This window comes from Micrasema longulum, unplaced genomic scaffold (genome assembly GCF_059751315.1).
Source record: "Micrasema longulum isolate JH-2025_06_02 unplaced genomic scaffold, ASM5975131v1 h1tg003176l, whole genome shotgun sequence".
Lineage (NCBI taxonomy): Eukaryota > Metazoa > Arthropoda > Insecta > Trichoptera > Brachycentridae > Micrasema > Micrasema longulum.
In genome coordinates this window covers 16777-38679 of record NW_028280268.1, presented here as the reverse complement: position 1 = coordinate 38679, position 21903 = coordinate 16777, and the positions used below count along the sequence as shown (strand labels likewise).

The following is a 21903-nucleotide window of genomic DNA, read 5'->3' as shown; positions in this document are numbered from 1 at the left end:
GGCTACTTAAACCAGCCAATGACAGGTCATCAGCCCTGTAAATACCTAGACTTCCATATTCCCCTTGTTCAACTTATTCTCCAACCCTGTTGTAATTTGTTTTTTAAAAAATATAAGTTGGGATTTTTTTTTTTTACTAAAAAATTGTTTTTCTGTAATTTTTGAAATGTTTAGACTGACTGACTCATTAGGTTTCACAAATTAACGAATTCAATTATGTAGTTAGACTATAATCTCCTGGCTCAAAAGGACTATAAATCATCAGTAATTCTCAGAACCAGACGACTCTGGTCGTAGGTTATTCTATAACGGTTCGTGGGTCCTGTATGACTGTATATGCCTAGACATCAATATTTACTTCTCAAAAATTAATGTTCTCCATCTCTGTTGTAATTCATGGAGTTTTAGCCTTCGTTATGTCTAAATTATTCATCTATAAGAATGTGGACGATGAATTGATAAGGCTTTCATTTAGTAAAAAAAAAAACAAGTCAAAATGACGTAGGGCGCGGGGGTTTGGGATAAACGAATAATTTTTCCACCCTGTTTAACTCTCCCTTCTCGGTGATGTGTAGCTAGTAGCTAGTAAATATTACATCTAATAAATAGTATATGTGTGTAAATATAATAAAAACTGGGTTATGATTCAATATTCTTTCGTTATACACTTACGTATCGATTGTAATAATTTATTATTAAATAACAAATACTTATTGGACACAGAAAAAGCCTTAAATAATTCATATAAATAAATTAAAATAAATCACCCATACATTCAAAAGCTTACCAATGTGTCGCAAGTCGCGCGGCGTATGAAGTAAAAGAGTACCGAGTACACGACTGTCTCACACACTCTTTACGTCTCACTCTCGATACAACAGGTTCAGATAGTTAATAAGATCTGGCGTGTTCACAAAACTCACACTCACTCACACAAACCCAATTAAAATCTGCAGGGTGGTGATTTTAAAAAGGTTTTGTTAAATTTCAATCAAATGTGGCATCTTTAAAAAAAAATCTTTTGGATTGCAGGGTTGGGTATATAAATGAGAAAACTCAAACAAAAAAAAAAATAATGAAGAGTTAAGGAAATGTGATAAATATATTAATTTATTTTACAGGAGTACATTTTTTTCCTAATATTTTGTGGTCATGATATTAAAAGAAAAATAATATAATGTAATTAAAATGCATACAACAAGATATATTTTTTAAGTAGTTTGTTTTAGGTGTATTAATAATGAGATTTATTGTTTGTCAGTAAGCGTGCATTATATATTTTCTTCAATATAAATTGTACCATGCATTTTATTTACTCTGTATTTATTATTTATAATGAGCACAACATATTTGAAAAAAAATGCTCTTGTTTAAAAGTAAATCAATATATGATATTTTCTTTACTGGTGATTTTCATACACACTTTTCATACAATTCAAAACTAAACCAATTTTTTTTATTATTTTTTAAAAATAATGACGGAATGAAATTTTTTGTGTCGGAACTTTTTGCGTTTTTCAAAAACAGTTATATTTGTATACCGTGCGTCCGAAGACAACAGATAAAACTATGTACTTTTAAGAATTTTTGGATGGTTCTAGATCCATAACAAACAGTTTATCAAAAAACGAAACAATGGGGACTCGCCAATAGTAAATAACTAGTGTTTAAAAAAAACATTGCTCTAGAGCCAACATCAAGGGATAAAATACGGGAATATGTATTAAGAAAAGCGAATCCGCGTTTCCTCTCACACCTTAGCTGCTTCTTCACATCTGCGCCGTCTGGGGAAGCCGTCGATGACGATCTTACGGCTTTATTCGCGGAACTAAGGGACGCGGGATTGACGTGGGAGGAGGCTAGAGTGCTGGCCGGCGATAGAGTCTCCCGGAGACATCAAGGTTCGTAGGTTTTCACGGCCTTCAGAATACAGATAGAGTTTTTCTGGGTTATTATGCCGTGTTTGTGGGCTTTGTATTGCCGACGTTTCGGAGCACATTGCAGTGTTCAGCCCTGAAGATGGACACTGCAATGTGCTCCGAAACGTCGGCAATACAAAGCCCACAAACACGGCATAATAACCCAGAAAAACACTATCTGTCTCCCGGAGACGTCCAGTGATGTCCACATACTCCACTTAGGAGTGGATGTGGAAAAAAAATTGAAGCGTTGAAATCTATTTGACTGAGCTTAAATCTGTTCGATTTTTTTTATTTCTATTTTACAATGAGATTTTTACGTTTATATACCTGTGTGATCTTAAATAGGCAAGTAAATACCACATACAAATCAATCCTTTATTTTTTATATTTATCTTTGTTATTGGGAGTAAATTCAACTTGAAAATTCCTAAAGGTATCTAGTCTACAAACATTTAGACATACTCAAAATACTGTTGAATTAAATTAATTTGCGTTTAGGCATTTTATTTCTCATCGTCAAATTGATTTTAAAAATAGGTTTTTATGTCAAAGTTTTTATTTTATTTCCGGATAACAAGTGATAAGCAGCATTTGTTTAAGTTTATTTGAATAACCTACATATCCGATTAAAAATATAATGTTTCGGTATATACACTTAATACACATGTTTGGATGATTAAAATTTAGGAGTATAATTTTAGTATGAATGCATCAATTTATAAGATCCGTTTCGTGGTCAAATAGTCTGACTTAATAATATGTCATCCCTTCGTTTCGCGAGTTCGTATATTTACATATATCTAATTTTGCTCTAGTTTCTACTACATACGAACATAACAATAATTCTGTGCCGTCAAGGTAAAGACGAACATGACACTATAAGCTAATTGTGCAGGGGAGCCATTTAAAGTTTCTTGCTGCTTTCTTTCTTTAACATACAATTTTGGGTGCATTCTTAGAATAAACTTTAGATGCTACAAGTTATATTGTGTTTCTTCTTATTTTTGTTTCGTTTATGTTGTTAAAGGCAATTTTTATACAAGTTAAGTCTATTTTTTTATTTAATAGTATCTTAGAACTATTATCTGACGTTAACCAATTTAATTTTAGAAATATTAAATTGAATAATTTTTCCTAATTTTTATCTCTTCACCCAATCTTTCCTAGACCTTTTAGAGTGGAACTCCATACATAACTTATTTTCTCAATTTTAGTGACTTGTAGGTACCTCTACCTAAATACCACAAAATTGTACTATGAGATACCTGAAAAAATAAAAAAAAAGAGAAAGCCTTGTACTGCGTTTTTATTTTAAATTTTTTTTTTTAATTTTTTTATCACACATTTTTGAGAAACTTTGCCCTAAAATTTAACGCTCTATTTTTTCCCGCGCGTAAATAAAATATTTTTTATATCTTATTTCCCATAGGGCTGACTTATTATTTACTAACATTTAATAAAATGCGTGACTCCAAAATTAATACTTTCAATATTAAAAATAGGTATGTATAATATTATGTAGCTTGACCGCTTCTTTTGGTGATTCCAGGCAGCGGCGCCGCTCCGGCTCCAGCATCGTGGTGGTGGGGGACGAGGAGCCCCGCAAGGCTCGCCTGCCCGAGGGGGACTGCCCTCCGTGCGCGCCCCCTGACCTCGACATGCTCAAGATGCTTTCGCTCAGCGGAGACCCTGGTCAGTATAAGAAACCAATCATAGATTTTAACATCTCGCACCCCCCAGAAGTGCAGTGTAGAAGGTTTAAATCTAAATTTGGACGTACTTAAAACATTGATGATTGAACTACCGTTACTTTTTATTATTTTTTTGACCAACGAGCGCTTTTACCTAAGTAGGCATCTTCAAGACTGGTGAATTGTTTACAGCGTTTACAGCTTTTATACTATTCTTAACATATTTTGGAGATAAGATGTAAGATGTATGTATGTGGAAGAAGCTAGGAATGTATGCCAGAATAGACGTGTGTGGCGGTCCATTCTCTTTTCCTACCCCTACATAAGATGTAAGATGGATAGATGTAAGATATATGAAGATGGAAGAAACTAGGAATGTATGCCAGGATAGACGTGTGTGGCGGTCCATTCTCTCTGCCTACCCCTACGGGGAAATAGCGTGATGGTAGTAGTAGATCAAATAGGTATTTTAACAGGGAACAGAAAACATAAATATTTACTACTAGTTTGCCAAACAGTTCATTTTTGGGAGTTTTTGGATCAAAATTGGTAAAAAGTAAAACTAAACAAAGAAGTTTCATTGATGAATTTATTTATAATTTTATCATAATCGTTAACTATGGAGTTTTATCGAGAAATATCGACAGAAAACATCAATATTATTGTAAATTATGAGCAAGGTAAATAATAAAGCAACTCCTATAAAAAAAAAACAATTTTAAAAAGTCGCTCGGGAGAATTTATCTTCAACTATACCGTCATGGTGAAGGTATGGTGTCCTTTCTTCCTTCCCTTCCCATTATAATCGCGGCCGTGGAGTTTCTTTATCACTATTAAGATTTCCGACAGTCTTTATGAAATCACTTTGGGGTGAAATCCAATGCTTGTACACAAAGATTGAGGCACAAAAAATATTGTTGTCATTTTATGATATACAGTAAAAACTTACAGCAAGTTATTCTTCCTAACATTGACTTTTAATGTATTTATTGCCTATCGATATAACTATGCGTAATAAAACTCTCGTTGCTCTCCCAATAATCTTCAAATTATCTGGAACTTTTTTCAGTATGAATATCACTCTATAATTGCGGGAAGACCACCAAAGATCTCAAATAAATTTAATGTTCCCATTCTATTCCGCCAGTTTGATAGTGACTAAAAAATCGCCTGGTCTTAATGCTGATGATAATTTGGCCTCGTGATGCGAATCTTCTTGATTCGGTCGGAAATGATATAATTTAAAGCATAGCACAACGTCGTACAAATTCAGTTTTTTATCTTGTCAGAAGTTGCGTAATGTTTTATGCAAATTTCTGGTCATAAAATACGAACATTACAATATGTCTCTACCGTGATATAAATGATTATATAATAATACGTCCACAAATAAATTTTGTTTTATGCTTGTTCCTAGATGTTTTTTTCCACAACTCCTTGCGAATACAACATCAAATTATTAAGATATTACAACAGAGATGAAGAACATTTTAGATAAAGTAATAATATGTTGTACATCTACATATGTTGTAATATGTTAATGTTAACAGCTTCCTAGGGAGTTAAATCTAGTACTTATCTACAAAAAAATAGACAAACTCAAAATATTGGTGATAAATCCGCCTGGTCAAAAAATAAAATAAAGTATAACAATAATAAAGAAATACGAGAACATACGAAAAGAAATTATTTTTTTGGTGACTGTCTTAAAAAATTTTTTTCCATCGGATCCATACGGAGTAACCCCAATTCATCTTTCCCTCCTTTCTTCTTTCAAATTAGAGAAATTAAATATGATGTAACATAATATGAAAGTATACAAAAAATAAAGCAAATAAAACCTTTTTAAATAGGTACAGCAAGATTATTTGCATTTCAAGGAATAGTGATAATTTTCTCGCACGGATTAATATATTGAATGAAATAATTTATTGTATCCCCTTTTGCCTTCCTTCCTTCATTTTACTTATCCTCATGTCCCCTTACATTTTTTGATTTTTTGTACTATTTTTAATATGGTTTTAATCGTTATTTTGTTGCATTATTGATTACTTTAATTTATACGTTATGAACCATACTTCAATTATTATTACAATTATGTTTTTTTCACTATATTCTATTAATTTGAATGATATTAATATTCTGTAAACTGGTTTATGTTTGTTATTTTATAGGTACACTTATATTTTATTACTTTTATGAGTTTTTAATGTTATTTCTTTTATTTGGATTGCTATTTCTTAAAATTCAACTGTTATTTTTAATATGGTATCATACGAAATTATTATTACCTAAGTAATGTTTATTATTTCTTGTATAAGGAATGATTTTTAATATTTTTATGTTGCATCTTATGAAATTATAGATTATTTTAATTTACTTTATATTTTGTTGATGATTATTATAGCTTAACACGGGCACAGCCTAAAAAGCCATAATATTTTGGTGAATATGTATGCAAATGTAATTTGAAATGAATAAGTTTAAGGTTCTAGCATTTTCTTTTAAGTTGTTCAGACAGAGGATATGTATATCGATTTCAGAAAAAAAAACGATTATTTAGGATTCTGGGAAAAGATGAGATATTATTGTTATTTTAACTATATCATAAATAACCACAAAGTTAGAACTAAGAATATAAATTTTATATGTATTCATTTCATTCTTGATCTCTTTTAAAACCATTTTTTTTATTTGTTTGTTTTACCATACATACGAGAATATTTACATACAATTTTTATTACAAAATACACTTTAAAAAATATACCTTAAAATTAAGCTATACCTTAATTTTAAAACCCCACAAAGACTTCAGCGTCTGAGCGTGGGCCATTCCTTTTTCAATAATTTATAAGTTTATAGTATATAAATATGGTATGACATAACCACGAAAAGAAAAACAAGATTAATGTATGGTGCTATTACAAAATCAGGATTTATTTGCAGTATATATGCATATTTTTTTTTTTAAGATGTCTCTCTGATCCTTCCATGCTAATCCAAAACCTCAAAAATACTTTAAACTGTATTAGAGACTTGATGTTTTGTAATTTCTTAGGTAGGAGATTGAAGAATCTTGGACCAACATGTAAGGTGTGCCTCTGTGCGAACTTAGTTTTGCATCCTGGAACTGACCGTACACTATCGGATCTATTGCTAATCCAATTTAAATTATTGCTAAATACAAACAAACAAACACAAACAAACCATCACGCCGTTTTCCTGTTGGGGTAAGCAGAGAGGATAGAACGCCATATCACTCTATCTTGGCATACAGACCTCGCTTCCTCTGCATTCATACATCTTCTTATGCACGCACGCCGATTGTTCCTACTTTTGAAATGTCCGCCTTCAAGTATTTGATGGACTTGATCGTGCCATGTCTTTCTCGGTCTTCCTCGTTTTCTGCATCCATCAACATTCGCATCGTAGATCCCTTTAGCCGTTCTTTCGCTGTCCATTCGCTCTACATGTCCAAACCAACGCAGCACCCCTTTTTTGATTCTGTCGATAGTGCATGTCTCAGCCTTGCACACTTCATGGATCTCGACATTTGTGCACCTATTATACATCGTTTTACCACACTAGAACTCCGCTGTGAACTGCTAGTTTAGCCTCCTGCGATAAACATTAAACTGAATAATTCTCTATTTATGTAAACTTATGTATCCCCTATTTATTTACTTCTTATATTATTTATTGGTTCAGCATTTACTTTGTGGAAAGACATTTTACATTTATTTGAAATGAAATACTTTGTAATTTTAACCACATATGAGTTAAATATATTATAACACAACTAGTTTCATATATTCTGAATTACCCATCATCAGATGTAAATATAAACTATAAATGTTTATATTTACAACTGATATATATTAAACTCTTACGTGGTAAAATTACAAAGTGTTTTACTTACTTCTTTCACACAATTTCTGCATATCTCCTCCTCTCCTTTCCCTGTTCTTCCATTAACCACTACCTTACCACAGCGCCCATTGTAATTATAGCGCCTTTCGAAGAACCTATTATGTAGGAGATCGACTATCCAGGGATGTCTTGCTCGTACTGCGATTACCGAGGTGAAAGAACTTTTTACTGCGCATAAGAACTCCCCCATTATTGTCTTTGGTCAATATTTCTTGTGTGCTACTTTCTAAGGCTGCATTATTTAAACTGAGTTCCAGTAGAAATTCATTGTTCAAATGTAAACATGAGTTTTCCCATGGTTTCGAGTGTTGAAATATTTAGGAGAACTTTCAATTTACATAGTGCCTTCTTGATACATTATGAATTATCGGTTTAAAAGTTTTGTAAGTACCATGTCAATAGTACAGTTTACTTTTCTATACTTGTTTACTAATATTGACTTTTTGTGCTGACATTTTTCCGAGCTTTTTCTTTTTTAAATGACATTTTACTAATGTATATGTGTTTTATTTTTGTTTACCTTAGTAATAGTTCTTAAATCAAAACAAATTTATTTATATATCTCTAATAATAATAATAAAAATATTTGGATAATTTATATAGCGTCATTTTTGCGCTGTACAATAAATAAATATCCCAGCACGTCTTGCAGCTACAGAGCGCATTGACAGTTGGGATTCTATTTTCTCGTCTCCAATAATGATATATAGGAGCTAGATAAAAGCACGTCTTGCAGCTACAGAGCGCATGGACAGTAATAAATCTAGCCCCTATTTACATTTTTATTTTTAAACATTTTATTTGACAATGAAGTTTAGAGTTTAAGTGATATTTAAAAAAAACGAAAATAAAAGCAAATTTATATAAATAGAAATTATATTACAACAAGTCTTGCAGCTACTGAGCGCATGGACGGTTGAAGTTTTAGACCCCATTTACTAAATTTAGATATTTGATAGTTGATAACATTTACATAATATGATAAAAATAATATCATAGCTAACATCACAAAAAGTCTTGCAGCTCTAAAACGCATCCACGAATGGAATTTTAACAATATAAGAATGATTTTAATAAGTTAACAATAAAAAATAATAAAAAAACACAATAATAATACATTGAGCAAAGAATTAGTAAGTATGGCAATTAAGTGAACATGTAACAGCACAAAAAGTAAAATATAAAAAACTAGACAAAGATAGCATTCCTTAACTTATTATTAAGGTTAACAAGATGATAGACGCTACTCGAAAGATTCCTGTTTTATTTTGGTATGCAGTTTACAGGATCTATTGTCTTTTCCTAGTAAATAACTCGAATTTAAACGATAATATCCCTTTTGATTAAGTACTTGTGTAAAATGTCTTAATCCGGAAGTAATTTATCTATTTCATGCAGGAAATCGATATTTCTTAACATTTAATTCTACATTTCTCATCACAATCATCACTAACCATTTTAATTGCGTCGTTTCTCCATGTTGTCTGTAGCCATGGTGCGCAATTGCACGTATTTCAGCTAGAAAAATTATATAAAAACAATTCGAAGGTAGTTATGCAGAAAGCAGTCAGTGAACAATAAAAAAGTGAGATACTGGTGTTATCGGGAGCAGTTAGATTAATTCTATGTTTGCTAAAAACAGCGACCCGTTTTCATAAAAGAAACTGCAATAATCACCTTCTGAAAATAGTGTTGATCACAAAATCGAGATTTCTCAATTTGCAGAAAACACCTACAGCACTAACGGTATAGATGCTGATGGGATGATTAATGTCTCTAAAAATCTAGTTCTTTTAAATAAATTAAAGAACATAGGTATTTAAATTTTATAAATTAATTCATTAAAAAATACCAGTAATAAAAAATATGTTTTAATACAGAATGTTGCCTCATACAATCAAAATTTGAATGAAGTATCATTCAATGTTAGATCTGGCTGTTTTCTGAAAAATGCATATTTTTGGGTGCGTGGTCAGCTCGACTTTAAAAAAATCACCAAAATTTATATAACACATAATTAAATTATTTTAAAAATTATTATGAGAAATGAATGAAGTGATTCTTTACAATTAAGTAGCTTAATATATTTATTAAAAAATATGTGTTCAATACAGAATAGCACAACACACATCAGAGTTTTACTAGGGCTGACTGTTTTCTGCAAAATGCTGATCTTAGGTTGTGTTGTGTGGTCAACCAGACTTTAAAAATCATTAAAACTGGTCAAACACAAAATTAAATACTTTTTTGTAGCATTAAAATGCGACAAAGCGGATAAAAACATCGGTATTTTGAATTAATTTATTCAAAAATATAATAAAAAAATATGTTTTATTGCAGAATGTCACCTTATACATCCAAAGTTTGAATGAGGTATCACTGAATATTAAATCTGTCTATTTTCTGTGAAATGTATATTTTAGGTTATGTGGTCAGCCAGACTTTAAAAAAATCACCGTAATTCCTGTAACAAATATTAAAATTAATTTTCGTATTATAAAAAAACCGAACACAGCACATGCATTTGTTTTATTATATATTATACTATATTATTTATGTTTAAGTAACATGTATTCTTGGCGAATAAAGTTACTTTATATTTGTATAATAACAATTTTTAATTTCTTACATTTGATTAGCTAGGCATTTATAATTAAGTAGTTTTATTTTTTCTTTTATATGCTATTGTTTTATTAGTATAGGACTACTTATGCTCTAAAGATATAAAATCTTCATCTTAGAACAGGCTGTGCCATGTTAGATAGAGACTATCATAAACAGAGAACACTTTGTTTTCATTTTACATTGGTTTTACATAGATTCCCTGTTATTAAATATGTATATGATTTTTTTGCATTAAATTTATAAACAAAAAATACAAATAATAAATTTATCATTTGTAAAGTAAAAAAATTCCAACTCTAGTGTAGATTTTATTTATTTATTTAATTTTACAATACGCCCAAGGGGCATTTACAAAAAAATATACAGGTAAGTACAAACATAATAAGTAAAAATTTAAAAGATAAACAATGATTTTTTATATATACATGTAGAAACAATAAAAAGCATACTGCCATGCAAAATAAAAAGTGAAACTTTACATAGTAAAAAAGAAAAAAAAATGGATATAAGAAGAAAAGTAATTGAATTAAAAAGCAAATTGTAAATAACTTGTAAAGAATTTAAACAAAATATACTTATACGTATAAAAAAAATGGTATTAACAAAGTATTGTTAAAAACAAATAATAAAAATTAGTTATCAGTAAGTAAATATAAGATAATAACATAATATCTGGTACACCAAAATATTTTATACATTCATTTCAGAAAAAGATAATAATAAATAATAATACAAATCAAAAACAGAGAAAAAATTATATGAAGAAGAACTATAAATTATTAACTCCTTTCGCAAAAGTGCTGTTATCTCAGTTTCACTTTTGTGTGGCTGGCTGCTTTCTCCATAACTACGTTCATTCCATATTGTGTTTGAGTTTTATTCAACCGTGGAGATTAAACGAATGATTTTTAAATTCAAACGTGTGATTTGACGGCACGACAGGAAGTATGGTCAAACGACCTCATGTCCGTTGCTTACCTGTTGATGTGTAACATAAAGGTAGGGATGTATGAAAGATGAAATATATGGTAAAAAAAACACACCTATATCGAGCCATAATCGGCAGAACAACGTAAGCGACACTTTTGGCGAATTGTGTTTTTTTAAAGAAAAAGTGTTTCTTATTGCCCCCTGCACAAGTGTTAAAAACATCATAGCTCTATAAAATTCACCTGCCACATTTAAGGATATTTATTTATTTTTATTTTATTTATTAAAACAATAGTCATTAAAATAAAAAAAATACAATATTTACAAATAAACCAAAATTATAGGCCAATTATAGTTTTCTCCATATCACTCCGCATCATTCCACTCAGATAAAAATTGTGGCTTTTAGCGTTTAAACTTGTTGACATATTGTTTTTAAGCTAAGCAAAACAGCGTAACCGACGACAATGTTGGCGCTACGCTAGCTCGCCACCAAAAAATAAACCAGTGAGAGTTATAGGCAAAACGTTACCGCCACTATCTTAAAAGCGGAAGGTATTTAAACAATTTGGATGTTATTTCAGTATAAGCAGTAACCAACCATTATAAATCCCAATCGCCGAATCATTAAAAAAATATATATAAATAGAACAAAAATTAAAAAAAACCTTATCCTGCACAATTCACTATATGTTGCTTACGTTGTTCTGCCGATTATGGCTCAATATGACCAAAAGACAAAGAAAACTTTAGAAAAATGACATTTCTGCCAAAACATCAATGGCCTGATAGGTCATGATAGGCAATCATAAGTCCTGTAAATGCCTAGATTTCCATATTCCCTTCTCTAAAATGTTCTTAATTATAATATAATTAAAATGTCAGCTGATAAACTCAATCTAATATATATTTGTTTGATAATGTTTGAGTATGTCCAAATGCTTGCAGACTGGCTGGATTTCCTCCCTAGGGAGTTATTCATATTAAAATTTATTTCAACATAGAGGGATAATATTCTTGAGAAGGGAATATAGAAGTCTAGGCATTTACAGGGCTTATGGCCTGTCATTGGCTGGTTTAAGTGGCCATTTTACACACTGTGTAACATTCACCATTCTGCCCATGTTTGAACATCCAAATTTCCTCAACTCTTCCATCTGTTGACTTTTGTGAAGTAGTTGAGATTCATCCAGCTGAACCAAATCACCTACTAGGTCACCTACGAGCCGAACCGAGTTGTGGTCCCGTGACTAGCCACGGGACCACAACTCGATTCAAATAATATAGTAAAACTTAACAAAAGAGATTTTAATGATTTTATCAAAATAAATTTAGCGAGTACTCTCAGCGGTGCTATTCTGAACCGCTCTCGCGGCCGTATACAACACTTTTATTTCGTGTATTTACATACAAAATATACGAGATAAAAGTGTTTTCTACGGCTGCGAGAGCGTTTGGAATATCAATCCTTCAAAAGAAAATCGTCTGGAGATTAGTCGGTCCCATGATGCACTGGTTATTGCGTTTGCCAGGCATTAAATAATCGTAAAACAGTAAATACCGATCCACTATATTATATTTTATCATGCCGTGTAAATTTTTTTCATGGTATGAAATGGGCCAATCATGCGATATCACGCAGTGGACTCGTGGTTTGTACGTGCACAGCGGTCCAGTCACTGTGAATGTACGGTAGTGTGCTTTAACTCTCGTGGAAAGTTACATTTGAGAGTTTTCAATATAATAGTTTACCTGTTCCCAGAGCTGCTCCGCACAGCATAACTTCTTGTGTTTTTCTTACTGTTTGCTTTGTAATTTCTCTTTTCTTTCGGAACTTGTTTACTAAGTCTTTCTTTGTACAATTGCAGGGCCCCACAGAGAGATGGCAGTAGACGTACCCGAATCGTTCATTGCCCGCAACAAGACTCCGCCCCGCTACCCGCCTCCGCGCCCCCCTCAGGTAGGGCCGCCCACCCCGCACAAACCCTCTAAACCCTCCGCCAAACCCACCCCATCCGCCAAGCTCGCCCTCACCCGCCAGGCAGCAGTGGAGGAGGAAGGGGACGAACGCAAGCTGCTCAACGGGAAACGCAACAACTTCGAACCCAAAGACGCGGACATCGAGAAGGACAACAAAATGGACGTGGAGGTTATCATAACAGACGGGGACATGATCAAAGTAAAAGACGATCTAAACTTTTTGAATTCCGGGCCCACAAGCGGTTCGGGATCCAGCTCTAGTTTCAGCAGCAAGAAGAGCTCTAGGGGAAGCGGAAGCCAAGGAACTTCCAACGCCACTCAGAGCATCAGATCAATCGCCAGCTCCTCGAAAGACAAATCAGTCTTGAGCGATGATTCCCCCATTTCCATTAGCAAGAGTAGCGTCTCTTACGACGTCAACGATGACAACATGGTCAAGTTGTACATCAGCGACGAAAAGAATCCCTTCTCGAAGATTCTGTTTGCCGAGAGCGTTGGCTTCTCAGCGCACAACGAGTCTGTAATGATCCCGATCGTTCCTGGCTATCCTAAAGGCGAGGATTCCCCCCTCCCAGCCTACTCCCCTCTCTCTAGCGCCACCAAGATCGACGGGTTCGTGGACGGAGTCTCCCGCTACGGGCACAGAGAGATGGCTGTGGACGTCCCGGATGGATTCGTGCAAATTGTCAAGTCTACTCCCAAGTACCCTGGATCGGAAAAGAAGCCCATTATAGCTCCTCAGGTAACCTAACGCACGATCAGGGTGAAGAAGCACGAAGCCCTACTAACTCTTGGCGGTACTTTGGTAACTGAGATGTTCTTCCGCTTGATAGATTAGTTGTTGAACATAACAATGGTGATGGTATATAATATCTATTTTACTAACAAAACTTTATAAATGTTTATAGGTATATGGGTATATACGAGTAAGTAACATCTCGCGTGTTTCACAGAAATCTGTTAGGAACCCAAATAAACTTTACAAGAGAAAGAGACTACAGAAAAACTCCGTTTAGCCGAACTTAAGTGAGAATAACGAGGTTCATCGTCAAAACAATTAACTTTGCAGCGGCTCAATCACAAATAACTATCGACGTGCTTAAAAACATGCTAAGCATTTGAGCGATCACAATGAACAATAATAAGTCAATGAGTCGGGTTGTGGTCCTGTGGCTAGTGTCTCGGACTCACAGATCAAAGGTCCGTGGTTCGAATACCACTCTACCCCAACTTGATTCCCATTTTCTAATAGTGATTTATTTACAAGTCGTTGAAAATGGCCCTCAAAATGAAATATTTAGGTAAATCAAATATTTATTTTCTCAAAAAAATAAAATAATAAACATGCTTAAGTTATTGCAGTCATAAGTCAATGCCTGTGTAATCTCGAAATCAACGCTCACGTCGGTTTGTTTTTTATTTTCCCCGTAAATAAATACAGTTCATTAGCAAAAAATCGACGTTTACTATAAAAAATAATACAATATATTTGCAAAAAAGGTAAGGAGTATATACTCGTAATACAAAAAAGTGAAAATTAAATTACAATTTCTATGGCGACTGCTTTTCTTGACATTTGGCTTGCCAACCTCCGGCTAAATGCAGTAAATAGCATGATAAATAATAAATAAATAAATAAAAATAGCAGTTTTAAAATATTTTCCATATTTACACCGGTGAAATTCAAATATGTGATTGCGCAGCAGGATTATATCGCGAATACGATAAACAACCATGGTGAGAAATCGTTATTACGTCGCTTATTATCACGTCGATAGTTATTTGTGATTAAGCTACTGGACATGTTTGAGTAAGTTTTTATGTGATTCTAATTCGCTGTATTATTACAAAAACAATAAAAAAGTAATCGGGTTGTGGTCCTGTAGCTAGTGTCACGGACTCACAGATCAAAGGTCCGTGGTTCGAATCCCACTCTACCCCAACTTGATTCTCATTTTCTGATAGTGAGTTATTTACAACTTGTTGAAAATGGCCGTCAAAATGAAATACTTGGGTAAATCATAAGAACGCAAATATTTCTTTTTCTAGTAAAAAAAAAACTCTTGGAGTCAATTTTGTATTGTCTCTCAAAATATCATCATTCCCTTTCCGCACCTAATGGTGCATAGGGCACTGCATTGGTACACCAATCGCAGTATATCTTGATCATTTTTGTTACATGAAGGTAAGATGATCAGTCTTACGCTTCAGGTACCAGTCCAGAGACAAGGAAATATTCTAGCGTAAAAACATTTCATTACAACCATTTCGGCAATCGAACCCGAGACCTCTTGCAAGGTAGGCAAACGCGCTGACCATTACACCACGAGGCTGACCAATCATGGTCTTAGGTTAATCAAACTATCCTGATTTTTGCACATTCGGATAACGTCTGGCACACATTAATCCGAATAATTTTAGTTTTACTGTATCCCTAAAAAGACTGCTAAAATATTCCTCTCGAAACGACGATGTAATGTCAGCGATATATAATGTGTTTTTAAATACTGGTACGCATTTAAAAGCAAAAAATTAACGCATATTTCTAGGCTGTTTAATAATCTACTTTCCATAATTTATATGAATAATAATATAATTTAGGTCTGTAATAACAAAATTCGACTTCATTTCTTTTAAAAATACGAAACATATATGTACATATATTAAGTCTTGTATTCTCCGAAGACTCATGTGATATGAACGTATGTTATTTTCTACAAAAATGAAAATAGCTTAGTCTTGCGTATTCTTACACATGTCATGTGTGTCGATGGGGAATAATTGATATTCAATTAAGATTTGTGTGATACGTGCAACATTATATAACATATTGACGGTTATGGTGCAATATGTCGGAACCACAGCAAATCCGAAAGTGACTTAAGATTCCAGAAGTGCTTAAAATGTATTCATGGAGTACTGGCATAATGTCGCAACCCACAAAAAATATTTCACCTAAAAGTTATTTAACAAATTACAACAGGGATGGAGAACATTTTAGAGAAGGAAATATGGAAGTTTAGGCATTTACATTTACAGTCCTTTGTCTACAAAAATTTGGACAAACTCAAAATATTATAACAAAAGCTTTTTGTTATAAGACCAGCAGTCTGATTCTAAGTTCGCAATAATTTAACACGAGCTCTCGTGTTAACAGGGGTGTTATTCTAAGCCACTCTCGTGGTGTTATTCTAAGCCACTCTATTTTGTATGTAAATACACGAGATAATACGGCCACGAGAGCGTTTGGAATACTAGCCCAGAATACGGATTTGAATTTACGTTCGAAGTAAAGCGCGGCCGTGTTAATTTCAGCTTAACTCGCAAGTTAGCGAGAAAAACGGTTTTCTCGTGCCACGAGAGTGATTCAGAATAGCGCCCCTGTTAACACGAGCTCGTGTTAAATTATCGCGAACTTAGAATCAGACTGCTGGGCTGGTATTCCAAACGCTCTCGTGGCTGTATTATCTCGTGTATTTACTTCAAAAATACACGAGAAAAACTGAAAATTAGGACATGATAGTTATGTTGAATCCCGCTTTAAAATCACATGCCTCAACATTGGTAAGGGTAGTGTTTTTTTTTTTTCATAAATCATTAAAACGATGCCTACCAATAATAACAAAAGTTAAATAAGGTCATTCACTGATTAAAATAAGAGAAAAAACGTTTCTACCCTCTCCTGTAAAATAAGGTGAATGTGGGTTGCGAAATATTATAGCCGTCCATATGATATAATATATTATATAAATATTCGTCTCTCGATGTATAATAATTACTATTTAATTTGATTTGAGGGTTTTTTTATCGGAATTAATATAGTCAAAGTAACAGAACCCTTCTCTGTGTGTGAATTTATCGTTTAATACAATAATTGATTTTAAAAGTTTTTAACATAAAGTTTTATGGTTGTTTTGACAAAATCAAGCAGCTAAAACTGCCAACTTTTATTTTTTTATTCCCTCTATCACACATGTTTGACAGTATCATTATGTTTGTATGTTATTACCTTTCCCGTAATAATTTCTACCTGTAGATTAAAGTTTTGACACTTTCACCGGAAATTACATTCACAAACATTTTATACACACGTCACTATTATTAGGTATACTTATACAGGATAGGAAAGTACATTTTTTCATTAATATTTTTAACAATTCTCAACGTGTATTACTCTAAAATAATCGCCACCTTATTAATTTGGTATATCACACACATGTCTTTAACCCTCTGTAGAAACAAAATGTATTTATTGTAGTAGTTTTATTGAAAAATGTAAATTTTTTCCAGAAAATTATTTATGTGTGAATGCATTCAAAAATATATATACATTTATATTGTACCTACAAAAATATTAATATTTCAAAGATATATCATTTTATTAGTTACTTATCTATATGTTATTTTGCAAATAATCAACATCTTCAATCTTGTACCCGTCCAGGATAACAAATTTAATATTGCAGTGAAATATGCATGTCTTTAAATATATTTTTTTCTTTTATAAAGTCGGGAATCGAACCAAAGAGCTCTTGCGTTGTAGTCAAATTTTCTTACCGCTTTACAGAGAAGCGGGTAAATAATTTTAAACGTGAATAAACTTCTTTAAATAACAATTAGATTTGGACCACACATATTGTCGTAGATTATTAATACTATAAATGTAGTTTTTAAAACATTGAATCTAAGTATGAACCATGTATTTAAAATAGGTATAATATTAAATAATCTTTTCTAAAATGTTCCTAAATGTATTTTTGTAAATATTTTTATTTTTAATAATATTGTAATAACTCTTCTTTCAGACTCAACATATTAATATTATTCCTCAGCTTATACCTTTTATAATCCTTTAAACGAATCTAAAACTTATATTACATATATGTATTTTACATTTATTGTTTTTTCTTTAGATTTATGGTATAAAAAATCATCATTTCTTTGTCTAAACTACAAAAAAGCAAAATTTGGAGTCTTGATACATTTTTTATTAGCTAAAAAGCTTGGTTGAAAGAAGTGATGATTTGATAATTTTACAATAAAGTATAGAGCATATTGCACAATTTAATTTTAATTTTACACCATACAATTATTATTTATCAAACTTTTTCATATTGATTTGATTTTATGAACAGTATTAACGAATTGTAGATATAACTCATTCTTAAATGAAATACTTTTAAATATTAATTTGAATAAGTAAAATATTTTTATAATAAATAGTAATACCTAGCTTTTTTGTTACTGGCTAACACAGTTCTAAATAATAAATTTACACGATGGAAATATAAAAGTCATATTTTGAAGAGACTATTTAAACAAATATTTTTATTTTACTACACTAAATTAAAATTAATTGATTTTAGTAGCGCGTTAACCAAGGAGTTTTTTTTTGTAATATATTATCAACACATAAAATCTTTTTTTATATCTGTATATCATCCTACAGCATTCAAATATATGTCTATGTGCATGCTTATTTTAACAATATATTATTTAAATAACTATGCAGACTTCTGCTTCGTATAAATAAGGTATTTAATTCGTGTTTTGATAGCAGCGTGTTTTGATGGCAGCATTGTTTATTCATATTTATGATATTTGCTATTTATGTTTTATTTTGGAAAATTGTCTTTTTGATATATTTTGAAGGATATCAATCAGATTCTAGATCTAGAGGAAATATATATCAGCCACCATGTTGTGTTACGTGAATGATCTCGGACAAGATGAATTTCGGTACTCAGTTCTGCTCTCACTAAAACTACTTATTAAATTATAATAAATTTAATATGTTAAACAATATTTAAATATATATTATAAGATAATTTAATACTAGACTTTATACATAGTAGCACAACGTGACAACTTAAAGATATAAAACAATATCTTTGTAAAACCAAATGGGAAATAAGTTTATATTAAAGGTTCAAACCCTTATTTTTATAACCCTTAATACGAGACGAGATTCTTTTAAAAATTGCCTTTCAATGTCTTTTTAACACGTGCGAAATCGTCAAATCGTTTAAGCGATTTTTTTTTTATTTTCACTAACCTTTACGATTTTTATTCAAATACATTCATCATCACCATTCCTTTTCCGCACCTGATGGTGCATAGGACACTGCATCGGTACACCAATCGCAGCCTATTTTGATTTTTTTTTGTTACATGAAGGTAAGATGATCAGTCTTACGCTTTAGGTACCAGTCCAGGGACTATGGAATATTTTGTTGTGAAAACACCCTTTCAAAAAAAAAAATCATATCAACCACGTTGGGGATCGAATCCGAGACCTCTCGCATGGTAGGCAAACGCGCTGACTATTACACCTCGATGCCGACAAAAGGTGAAATGATAAAATGTTGAGCGATTACAGATTCAGTCGTTTGATTTGATTTTACAATTTCGTACATGCAAAAGTCCGACGCCTTTTTTATAATATGATAAAAAAAAAATATAAAAAAAACCGCCCATATTTTCTCACATGCAACGTTTTTGACACGTTCATATCATATTAGGTATTCCACTCAATTTCCGAATCATTTATTTATTTAAAACTTCAAGTACAAAGAATAAGTACTTTGGAGGACTTATTGCTAAAAGCAATATCTTCCAGCCAAAATTATGCAGAAGTTTTTAGAGGAAGTTAAAGAATCACTCATTCTTTTTAGCCTTGAATCGGGTTGTGGTCGCGTGGCTAATGTCATGAATCAAAGATCCGAGGATCGCACCCCCCTCACCACAACTAGATTTCTACTTTCTAATTGTGAGTTATTTACAACTCGTTGAAAATGGCCATCAAAATTGAAATATTTTGGTAACTCACAAGAACGCAAAGATTTCTTATTTTTGATAAAAAAAATACATTAAAAAAATTTGCGTCAAAACAAAACAAAAAATAATTTGTAATTTTATATACCTAGCTCATCGGGGAAAAAATTGTCGCTAAGGAATTTGAAACATTTTTAATGCTTATGAAAATGAATAAAATGACGATTAAAAGACATGACGATTTCGGACTTGTCAAAAAAGACATAACTGCAATCATTTTATATCGAGTATTTTCCAAAAGTCTATTATTCGTATCACAATGGTACATTTTTGTGTTTTCTGGTAGCTCCGTGAGATAAGAAAAATATAACAAAATGATGTGACTTTTATATGCCTATATTGCCTGTGCCGTAATTGGGCCTTTTTGAACCTTTGTGGTGCAAAAAAATGTAGAAATAAAATACAGTTTTACATAAATTCACTAATTTGGAATTACCAGCGAGCGTTTTCATCGCTTTCTTTATCGATATATTCGAGACTTTTATTTCTTGAATAAGTTGCAATTAACTTTCGCTGGCAAATTTTAATGTTTTTAAATAATGTTTGTTTGTGGTATTAGGGCGCAGGGCCGGCCAACGGCAAGCCCGTGCCCCCGCCGCGAGACCACCTGCGCATAGAGCGCGACGGTCGGCTCGTAAACCGCGCCCCCGCGCCGCTGCCCCCGGCGCGCCCCCAGCCGCAGCCGCCCACCAAAGACCAGATGGAGAGCATCCGCAAATATCAGGTTAGTTAAGACACCCATACACTATAATATCCTTTTTTAAATTTGTATTTTAAAAAAATAATGCCATTCGTCGGCCGATATGAACATTAAAATTTTTCAAACAGAATGTAGAAATGAAGTTTTTACAACTAGAATATTATTTTAAATAGACGACTAAAAACGTAATTCCATAAAAAGGGTTTGAACTAAAAATGCTTTAACTATATTTTCTAAAACTTTTAGTAGAGGCATAATTTTTCAATAATAATCGTCATAATAATATTTCATTTTAAAAAATACTACTCCAAAAAAAAATTGACATTTTGCTTACATCAAATGTTTTAAAATTAACCTATTTATTATCTCGAAGATTTAAATAAAATTATAAATAATATTATCAATAAAACTGCTTGTTTAAGTTTCACTTTTATATCGTTTTGACCAACGAGCGCTTTCGCCTAAGAAGGCATTATCAGGACTGTAAAATTGTTTACAATATTTTACACTTTCATAATATTTGTTACAAGGTTTAAGGAGGTTAAAAAAGATCTACTCTTAGGTCAGCATTTAATTCAGGCAGAGGAAAACTTCGAAAATCGAAATCCGTGCTCCCCAAACCCTAGATTCGAAGATCGTGGTTTTGCCTTTGCCGGCCCCTCTGCCTGGAACCAATTGCCTTCAAACTTACGAATCATCGAGATTCCCAGTCAGTTCAGATCTAAACTATAAATCTCACCTCTTTAGATTATCATACCCTCAATTTATATCAGAAAATATGATATGTCACTTTATCTTGGTTAGAATGTAAATTGTAAAGCGCTTTTGATGTGATTCACAAAAATGGTGCTATTCAAATCAGCCAAATATTTTTATTATTATTATTCCCTTTCCGTTTCTAAAGGTGCACAGGGCACTGTATTAGTACAGCAATCTTAGCGTATCTTGATCATTTTTGTTACATGAAGGTAAGATGATCAGTCTTACGCTTCAGGTACCAGTCTAGGGACTATGAAATATTATAGTGCAAAAAAAAAAAAAATTCACTGTCAACCACGTCGGGAATCGAAATATTACAATTAAAATATTATTTTTTAATAAACGACTAAAAACATAATATCATAAAAGGGGTTTAAGTAAAAAAATATTCAATTATATCCTTATTATTATTGGAAGCATAATTGTTAATAATCATTGTCGTTAATAATATACAACTTTAAAAAAAAGGCTTTTTTTATTTATTAAATGTTTATAAAGGAAACTATTTTCTCTAAATTAGTACAAAAAATTC

General features: G+C 32.1%; 1 protein-coding gene across 1 annotated transcript; it reads left to right on the top strand.

Annotated features, from left to right (window-relative positions):
- Positions 1–1761: 1761 nt before the first annotated feature.
- On the top strand, positions 1762–21389 carry LOC148270998 (uncharacterized; the record flags this gene model as incomplete). The annotated part of the gene is made up of 5 exons (XM_088241937.1): positions 1762–1901; positions 2738–2780; positions 3445–3614; positions 12967–13820; positions 20472–21389. Coding segments are annotated over 5 exons (1381 nt in total), but the record flags the coding sequence as incomplete, so codon positions are not given.
- Between the last annotated feature and the right edge of the window lie 514 nt (positions 21390–21903).